At 31.7% G+C, this 10341-nt stretch overlaps 1 protein-coding gene across 1 annotated transcript; it reads left to right on the top strand.

The window, feature by feature from the left end:
- Positions 1-2100: 2100 nt before the first annotated feature.
- On the top strand, positions 2101-9787 carry LOC145097449 (nodulation receptor kinase-like). The gene is made up of 15 exons (XM_079035016.1): positions 2101-2446; positions 3045-3546; positions 3625-4097; positions 4194-4344; positions 4698-4769; positions 4864-4932; positions 5051-5122; positions 5215-5286; positions 5525-5700; positions 6723-6952; positions 7486-7612; positions 8266-8334; positions 8418-8607; positions 8683-8815; positions 9073-9787. The coding sequence occupies exons 1-15, from the start codon at positions 2350-2352 to the stop codon at positions 9412-9414; spliced, it is 2775 nt and encodes a 924-aa protein (XP_078891142.1). The 5' UTR covers positions 2101-2349; the 3' UTR covers positions 9415-9787.
- Positions 9788-10341: the final 554 nt, after the last annotated feature.

Here is a 10341-nt window from a genome sequence, read left to right as displayed (position 1 = left end):
TTGTAGAGTAAATTACACGAATGGTCCCTATGGTTTTGTGTAACTTGCGTGATTGGTCCCTAATTTATTTTTTTAACTCGGAAGGTCCCTGTTGTTTATTTTTGTTACGTGCTTGGTCCCTACCGTTTGTTTTTGTTACGTGTTTGGTCCCTATCTTAGCTAAAACTATTATTATTTAAATATGAAAAAATGTTAGGGTAAGTAAGGTAATGTGAGGCGGTGAGGTTGAAGGTGTGTTTATTTAAATAAATTAATAAAATCAAGGGCAAAATAGTCTTTTTAGGTAAGATAGGGACCAAGCGTGTAACAAAAACAAACAATAGGGACCTTCTGAGTTAAAAAAATAAGTTAGGGACCAAACACGCAAATTACGCTAAACCATAGATACCATTCGTGTAATTTACTCTATTTTGTAAATGGTGACGGCTTTTATGCCGCAAGTTAGCTTCTAGCAAAATGGAATATTCCATCAAACACTTTGGAATATAACCAAATTAAGAAACACTGGACCCATGCCAATTCAAAATAATAATATTTATTACCTAATAATAGAAAATAACATATTCAGGCACAGATCAATCATTCATTTACATGGCTTCTTATGATTGGCCTCAACTTTTTAAGAATCTTTCGACAATGTTCCATCACCAAACGATTTTTATCGTGCGATCACATATTTTGATGATTTATAGTACATGTACATATATGTTATACAGGATTTAGATTTATAGTTGACATTATATAAATGTCTCAATTAAAAATTATAGATGTCAATAAATAAAAATAAATGTTTTGACACAAAAAGATAAGCAATCCGATACCAAAATAAACAATTAATCAAATTTTAAGTCAAATGTTTACAAAATTTGTTATCATTTGTCAAACTACAAATGAATTGTACTAACGTTTCGTATTGTGGTAAATAGCTTTACAATCTTTATCACTTTTGATTCACACTCATTGCATGCTTTTATTTTCCGTTTTGTATTTTTCATGCACTCGAGTAATACTACGGCTAATGTCAATCAGACAAAACTAGAAACTTTATTCCACCCAAAAAGATGACCGACATTCGATCTCCCATATATGCAAAAGATGTAAATATTATCCTCATCATTAAAAATAGTCCTAGAAAATTTATCTATTATATTTATATGCATTTAATTGAGACTTTTGACACATGTAAATGAGACAAAATTTGAAAATTTTATGTCTCATCTAAACTGTGGAACAAGCTCATGATCTATCATATGTGCAAAAGAAATAAATACTTTCATAATCATTGAAAATAGTCGCCAAATGCTTATCTACTATGTCTGATATGCATTGAACCAAAACTCAAGATCAAGGTTTATAATTGTTTGTCCCACCAAAAAAATATGAAACAAAGACTGCTCCTAATATCTCATTTGTGTAAAAGCCAATGTAAATACCCTTTTAACCATCACTCATCAGAAATTGCCTCTAAAGTGTGTCTATTATGTTTGCATTTGATCCACTGAGATTATGACTCATATCAATGAAACGAAAATGACAACTTTTTATCCCATTAAAAAAAATGTAACAAAGACTCGCATTTGTTTTCATATTTGTGTAAAAGACTTAAATATCCTCCCATCCTTATTGAAAACAATTCTAGAAAACTTGTATAATCCACTACAATCTGGACCAATTCGAAACAACATAATCACATAGTCACACTATGAAAATTAACCCTAGAAAACTTGTCTAAATATTTGAAAATAACAATTGGTTGTTAAAAAAATAGTTGGAGAAACGTGATTGGTGGTTGAAAGTCACAATCTACAAGCTTTTAGTCGAATAAACAAAAGTTTAATGATGTCGGGATTCAAATGTAAACAGACAAAGAGACAGACGCAAGATGGACCAAGATGAAGGATTGCTCCGCCTTAACCCTACCTTAATTAATTAAAACATTAAAGATTAATTTATCATAAACAACGCCCACCTTCATCACTAAAACTAACAAACTCCAGTTAAATATTCGTTAATTATTGGAAAAGTTTTATCAAACTGATTGTGAAATTAATGTTAATTTATTCTAATTCAAGCTTTACCTCTCATCTTCCTTTCAATTGCATCATCAAATACTAATATTTTTAGTCAAACCTCTTTCTTAATCCGAGAACCCTATTGTTTCATGCTTTTTTCCTCCTCAAGATCACCAAAGATTCAAAAGGGGTTTTCTCAAAATTTGAAGTTATAATAAACCACATATTTTTTTTTTATAAATATTTTTTAGGCTTCATCTATGATGGTGAAGAAACCCTAGTTTGAGAGTTATGAGTTTGATCATGAGATGGAAAATTTTAAATTGATTATAAGAGGATGATGGAAGGCTTGAATTATCATAATTCAAGATTGGTTTACTTTTGTGTTATAATCTGTTTCTTCATAGCCATCCAATCAACCTGTTCACAACAAGGTATGCCCAATTTCTCAAATTTTTAGTTAAGAATTTAGAATTATAAATTAATAGAATATTTAGTGAATAAATCATCTTCATAATTCCCCATATTAGATGCATGCTATATAGATTTATATGTATGATCAATTTTTTTTTTTTTGAAAATATATGCTAATTGGATATGATCCTAGGCTTGATCTTGCCAACGAAGGGTATTTTGGTCAAATCAAAATCTTTTAGAGGGCTATATCTTGATGAACATGTTAAAAGAATCAAGTAGAAAGATTTTCCATTATATAAAGTGTAATAAACGAGAATGAGGCCGATATATGCTATAATTCAACAATTTTACATCTATGTTTTTCTTTTTCTGTCTTAAATAGTTCTTTATGTATTAAGTCAAAAAAAAAACACTCATATATAACTCTAAAAAGTAAAAAGCACTACAACTTTTAGCTAACATAGTACTCCATTAAAACTAAACTCTCAATTTTGTGCAAACTTTCTAAGTATCAACTATCAAGGATGATTTTCTATATTAACTCGTTCTTTCTATATCAAGTAAAAAAAAAACACTCAAACAATTTACTAAAGCTAAATTTTTAATTTTGTGCAGATTTTCTAAGCATCCGATGTTGTTCTGATTCAAAATTCACGGATCCAAAAAACAACATAACATGGATTTCAGATAACAAATGGTTCTCAGACAATCAACAATGTCAAGACATAGTAACACCATTACAAAACATTACAACATACGATCATGCTAGATTTTTTGGCATAAACTATGGTACTAAATGGTGTTACAACTTGCCAACAAAAAAGGGTCGAGGTTATCTAATCAGGGGTACATTCGTAACTTCACCCACAAACACGTTCTTCGATGTCTTAATTGGTACAACACCAATAGGGCGAGTTGGGTCATCAGATGAAGCTGAAGTTGAAGTGATTGTAAGAGCTAATAATAATTATATCGACTTTTGTTTATTAAAAAAACAGGGAAATCCTTATATCTCCAAGATTGAATTGAGACCGTTGGATTTGGATTATGAAGAGCCTTCGAATGTTCTCAAAGTTTTACTTAGAGTTGATGTCGGGAACACACGTGGAGAAATCAGGTATGTCTGTTACTCTGTTTAGTAGAAATGCAAGGTTTCCTTTATAAGGGCATTTTCGTCATTTTTGGGCATTTTCAGGTACCCACAAGACCCGTATGATCGAATATGGAAGCCGGATTCAGATTCGAACCAAAACGGAAATTCCACGTCACTAAACGGGGACAAAATTGTCCAAAACAGGACAAAAACATCACCTCCTATCGAAGTTCTAAAAACGGGTCGAACCCATTTAGAGCGTTTAGAATTTATGCATAATCTTCATTCAAGCTACGAAAAGTATATTCTTCACCTCTATTTTCTTGAACTTGATGGAAATGTGAAAATAGGGCAACGAGTATTTGATGTATATATCAATGGTGAAAAGAGGCAACAAATTGATGTGATTTCTAGTGGATCAAATTATAGGGATACGTTTATGTACTTCACAGCAAATGGGTTTCTTAATTTGACTATAAAAAAAGCTTCTAATGGATCTCAGTGGGGCCCGATTTGTAATGCTTATGAAGTTTTTCAAGTTCGCCCGTTGCTTCAAGCGACTGATCAAAAAGATGGTACTTTTAAATTTTAATTCAACTTAAGTCACTAGTTTGTTTTAAGTCATAAAATGGAAATAAAATTTTAAATTGTTTAATTTTAAAATCTTTCAGTTGATGTGATGCTAAAAATAAAAAAAGAGTTGTTAGTAGAGAATGAAGATAATGAGGTGTTAGAAAGTTGGACGGGTGACCCGTGTCTCCCGCATAGTTGGAATGGTGTGAAGTGCATCCAATCGAATGGAACAACCGTCGTAACGAAGCTGTGAGTTTTACTGTGTACTGTATACTGTGTATGCTGTGTACTGGATTGTAATATTTAGAGTAAATTACTGAAATCGTCCCTATGGTTTGGTTAAAATTGCACGTTTGGTCTCTAACTTTGTTTTTGCACTCGGATCGTCCCTGTGGTTTGATTTTCTTGCGTTTTTCGTCCCTTACATACATAAAGTTAGGGACCAAACATGCAATTTTGAACAAACCATAGGGACCAAAAACGCAGCAAAATCAAACCAAATGGACGATCTGAGTGCAAAAAGAAAATTATGAACCAAACGTGTAATTTTGATCAAATCATTTGAACGATTTCAGTCATTTACTCTAATATTTATCTTGCAGGAATTTATCTAATGGAAAATTTCGAGGACCACTAGCACAGGGAATCACTATGCTGACTCATCTTACAGAATTGTATGATACGATAGTTTCCTAATTCTCTTATTTCTTTTATAAAAAATAAAGTAAAAAAAATGTTAGTTTCTTACATCTTGATCATGAACTACAGGAATGTAAGTAGTAATCACTTCACCAATAGTATTCCCACATTCCCATTGTCATCCATTCTTGCCTCAATGTATGTTTCTTTCCTTTTAAAATGCATAAATATTATTATTCAATTGTTTGTTATGAGAATTTAATTTGGAAAGAAAATGTTTATCCACGTTGGTAATTGAGTTTAAAACATATGTTAGGGACCTACGAAACAATGAATTCATTGGAAGGATTCCAGAGTCATTTGCCTCCCTTCCAAACTTGACACAGTTGTGAGTGTTTTTAATCATTTTTTATACAAATTATAATATCAATAAAACATTAATAAATCCAAGTAACTTGAGTTATTTGTGTATTCATCTAGATATTATGGATGCAATAAAGATTTTACCAAAGACCTTCCAACAAGTGACAATTCATCCAAACTTGATACAGAGTAAGTACTTCAATTATTAAATTTAATTTTTACTCAATTAAATCGTCAAGTTTTTATCTTGTAAGATTTTTAAAAATAAAGCATATTGAGATCAGACACCATTTTATAAGTGACAATGTGCAATTAAGGACTCGTTCTTGATCTGTTATGTGACACCTTTGCTTAATGAGGGGTAATTATGTCTTTTCGTGTCCCATCTTTTCTTGATGAGGAGGGTAATTAAGTCTTTTTGTTTCAGCAACGGGACGTGCACAGGAAAAGAATCATCACATCCACCACACACGGTCTTTATAGTCGCAATTTCAGGTGGGGCCCTTTTAGTTACGGGAGTATTTGCTTGCCTAATTTGCTTTTACAAGAAAAGGAAAAAGGCCAACAAAAAATCAAATGGGAAAACACATGCAATGACCAAAAGTGAGTACAATTTTCTCTTTTAATATTTTATATAATCTAAAGATGTTACGGGATATTAATAAGAAAATTTAAGCAAATGTTTCTATTATATAGTGTTCTACTTTCATTTTTTCCTATTACAACGTTATAATATTTGAAAAACTACCAAATTATAGCAATGTCATGCAAATACAAAACAATTTTACAATTTTCATTGCTATAATTCGATATATTTCTTGCATTCACCCTCCTATAAATATAAACCAGGTTAAATGCAAGAAATAACAATGCACTTTTCATTGCTATAATTCGATTTCTCTATTGTAGAAATCTACTTTCATTTTATCCTACTATAGCATTATACTTTGAAAAATCTATCAAGTTATAATGTCATCCAAATACAACTACCATAATTGTTTAAACTTTTCAAAGTATAATATCCTAATTAAAAAAAAAAGTACACTGCTACGAGTAGATTTTTCAAAATAAAATGTCTTAATAATAAAAAAAAAAAAAGAGTAAATTACACGAATGGTCCCTATGGATTAGGGTAATTTGCGCGTTTGGTCCCTAATTTATTTTTTTAACTCGGAAGGTCCCTACTGTTTGTTTTTATTACGCGCTTGGTCCCTGCTTACATAAAAAGTCTATTTTTCCCTTTATTTTTTAATTTATTTAAATAAACACACCCCTAATCTCACCCTTCTCAACTTACTTTACGTACCCCATCATTTTTTTCCTATTTAAATAATAGTCTTTTTAGGTATGACAGGGACCAAGCGCGTAACAAAAACAAAAAATAGGGACCAAACACGTAATAAAAACAATCAGTAGGGATCTTCCGAGTTAAAAAAAATAAGTTAGGGACCAAACGCGCAAATTACCCCAAACCATAGGGACCATTCGTGTAATTTACTCTAAAAAAATTAAAAAATACAATGTTGTAATAGAGAGAAACAAAAGTAGGATGCTTAAATACACAAATAAACACAAATACGTTACTATTTCTTGCATTTACCCATAAAAAAACATCTAAATTGCAGATGCAATTTACGCAATGCCAAGTAGCAATGAAGATAGTAGTTTGAAGACAATATCCATAGAGTGTTATACTCTTGAACAAATAGAAAGTGCAATACAACATTATAAAACATTAATAGGTGAAGGAGGATTTGGATCGGTTTATCGTGGGACCCTACAAGATGGTAAAGAAGTAGCTGTAAAAGTCCGGTCAGCAACTTCAACACAAGGAACCCGTGAATTTGATAATGAGGTGAAGTAATTTTTCAATTTTTAGACAATTTCATAAAAACTTTTTTGGTAATATTAATTAAAATGAAAAAAAAAAAAAAAAAAGGACAAAGAGTAGCTTAAAACATGATAGAAAAAAGGGCTAGTTACATAAAGGGTTAATAACATTATTTTTGGGCTAACAAACTATTTTCAATATATCCAAAATACCATTTTACACGTTTATTATAGAGAGAGGTAACCGAATATGTAAGTTGTTCCAAATTGGTCACTACGACATGCTACAGTAGGTTATGTTATCCAAATTTTATTTTTATTTTTATTTTGGCCTATGTTTTATTATTTTTTTAACGAATTTGGTCCCAATTGTCAAAAGGTGATCTTTTTGTGATATGAATTTCCCATTTTGATGATTAGCCCTAAAAAAATATTCACTATGATTTCATATCAAATTTTGCTTCATAATTCTTATCATTATTCATAAGTTCAAATTGTTTATATATTTTTGTTATCATATTGTTGACTAAATAAGTCTATTGACAATTTCATCTACAGCTAACACTTCTATCGGCCATTCGACATGAAAATTTGGTCCCTCTTCTTGGCTATTGTTGTGAAAATGATCAACAAATTCTTGTTTACCCATTTATGTCAAATGGGTCCCTACAAGATCGGCTTTATGGTATGTGTTAAAGTTATTTTCAGTTTATTTTTATTAGAGTAAATTACAGAAATCATCCCTGTAGTATATCCGAAGTTATAGGTTTGGTCCCTTGCTGACTTTTTTAACATTTCTAGTCCCGGGAAGTATCAATTGTCACCCTTTTCATTCCTTATGCAAGCACATCCATTTTCTTCAATTAAGCCCCGCCATGTGCAAAACACGTGAGGGCATTTTTGTCTTTTTGGTTAGCCTTTAATCAATCATCATTGTATTTCATAAATAATCCCTAAAAGAGTAAAAATCGGTTAATCACTCCTTTTTTTTTTTCAAAAGCACTCCCTTTTTCTTCATCATCTTCTCTCGAGTACAACTTCAAAACCCTAATTTTGACATATTTGCAACAATGGTGAATCGGTAATGTACACCTCATCTACCTAAAAAGACGAAAATGCCCTCACATGTTTCAATATGGAAAGTCTTAAGTCTTAACTATAAGAAAATGGTCATCGTCAGCATAAGGGACAAAAGGGTGGCAAGTGATGGTTTCAAGACCAGAAAGGTTTTTAAAAAATCAATCTATAATTTTGGACAGACCATAGGGACGATTTTGTAATTTACTATTTTCATTATTTTAATACCATTTTTACCCTTGCTTCATTGTATCTTCATAGGTGATGCGTCTAAAAGAAGAGCTCTAGACTGGCCAACAAGACTTTCAATAGCTTTAGGATCTGCTCGAGGTAATTCTATATATTTATTTACTTGTAAGCAATAGATATTATAATAATTATAATAATACTAAAAAGACAGTTTTACCCTCCAGGTTTGACATATCTTCATACATTTTCGGGGCGTTGTGTCATACATAGGGATGTGAAATCAAGTAACATTCTTTTGGATGATAGTATGTGCCCTAAAGTTGCCGATTTTGGATTTTCCAAATATGCCCCTCAAGAAGGTGATAGTGGTGCTTCCCTTGAAGTAAGGGGGACAGCTGGATACTTGGATCCAGAGTAAGTACAATTTTTTCATTTTTTTTTAAATCACAAAACTCATGATGTTTTTTTTTTTTTTTTGTGTATTTTAAGGTATTATTCAACGCAACATTTGTCTGCAAAGAGTGATGTTTTTAGCTATGGAGTTGTGTTGCTTGAAATGATAACTGGTCGTGAACCACTTAATATCCACAGGCCAAGAAATGAGTGGAGCTTGGTTGAATGGGTATGTTTGAATTTCTTTTTAACTTTTTTTTTATTATTAAGGCGTACTTACAAAAATTTTATACACTTATTCATTTTTTTTTTAAATTATTTACATCGTTGCACTTTAAAACTTCTACCTAGTAGTGAAAATTGCTTTGAATTTGGATAACATTGCTAGATTTTTCAAAATACAATGTTGTAACACAAAAAAAAACAAAAGTGTATACATTGCTATTTCTTGCGTTTAATCAGATTGATTTACCAAATTCTATGTAGGCAAAACCGTATATAAGGAATTCAAGAATTGAGGAAATAGTGGATCCAAGCATAAAAGGAGGATATCATACGGAAGCCATGTGGCGAGTTGTGGAAGTAGCACTAGCATGTATCGAGCCTTTCTCAGCTTATAGACCTTCCATGATTGACATTGTTCGTGAGCTTGAAGATGCTTTGATAATCGAAAACAATGCATCTGAATATATGAGATCATTAGATAGCTTTGGAGGGTCCAATCGGTTCTCTATCGAGAGACCAATTACTATTTTGCCCTTACCCACTCCAACTCCATCAGAACTATCATCTCTCCAATCACAACCTATCCCTCCACAACCAAGATAAATAATATTAAGTAAATATGTGTGAGTCTTAGCAGTTGCAGTGTGGAAGTTTCAGTTCTAATGTGGATTGGGCTCGTTGTGGGCACCAGGCCACTGTGTACCTGATTTACTTACATCTGACGTGATGGTCTAAAGACACGGTGGTGTAGGCCAGCGTAGGGCTAAGCTTGGTGGAAGAATAATGTTAAGTAAATATGTGTAATTTCTTGATTTTGTTTCTACAACTACTTAATATCAGTTGATTCCAATCTTGTAGATTTTATCGAAGAAAAAGTCGGAGTTTAGCATAGTGGTATAAGTTCATGAATGTGTAATCCATAAATTTAAGCTATTATACAAGTAGCAAGGTATATGGAGAGGGTATTTTTTGAATATTTATGTTTTTGTAGATTATTCAACCATATGTTGTCTATTCATCATAATGTGTACACCATAACTCCAAAGAAAACATTAAAATAGGTAAGTTATTATAAGGAGGACAAAGCATCGGTAAGTAATGAGTAGAAAACGTTTAGTTGAGATCAAAGAAACATTACTAAAAGAAAAAAAAAAAAGCTCAATTAGCTAGTAATACTCCAAGTTCTACATTACAATTCTTAAATCTTGAAAAACCAACGTATACATTTTTTGTTTTCACAATATTTTGTTATCTTTTGAATATGATAGGAAAAGACAAAAAAAAATGAAGTAGAAGAATCAACAAAGTGAATATTTGCATGTTAAGTGGATAGTTTATGGAACTCGGATAAGAGAAGAACAAGAACATAATAACAACGTAGTTGAAATAAGGCCAAATAAGTAGCCTTGTCGAAAATACCCGATGCCTGAATTATTCGCCCGGTTTTTCGGGTATCGGGTAAATTTTTTTGGGTATTCGGATAACCCGATTTGTTTCAGGTCGGGTATAGGGTACATTTGTTGGGTTTCG

This window comes from Lactuca serriola, chromosome 4, assembly GCF_051521515.1.
Source record: "Lactuca serriola cultivar US96UC23 chromosome 4, Lser_US96UC23_V15, whole genome shotgun sequence".
Classification (NCBI taxonomy): Eukaryota; Viridiplantae; Streptophyta; class Magnoliopsida; order Asterales; family Asteraceae; genus Lactuca; species Lactuca serriola.
This window is presented reverse-complemented; position numbering and strand designations above follow the sequence as displayed.

What these genes read in the sequence shown, in the direction of transcription:
- LOC145097449 (XM_079035016.1), top strand. Translation starts at nt 2,350, where the DNA reads ATGATGGAAGGCTTGAATTATCATAATTCAAGATTGGTTTACTTTTGT. An exon ending in AACACATGCAATGACCAAAA is followed by an intron (nt 5,701 to 6,722) that starts GTGAGTACAATT and finishes TCTAAATTGCAG; the next exon opens with ATGCAATTTACGCAATGCCA. An exon ending in GCTGGATACTTGGATCCAGA is followed by an intron (nt 8,608 to 8,682) that starts GTAAGTACAATT and finishes GTGTATTTTAAG; the next exon opens with GTATTATTCAACGCAACATT.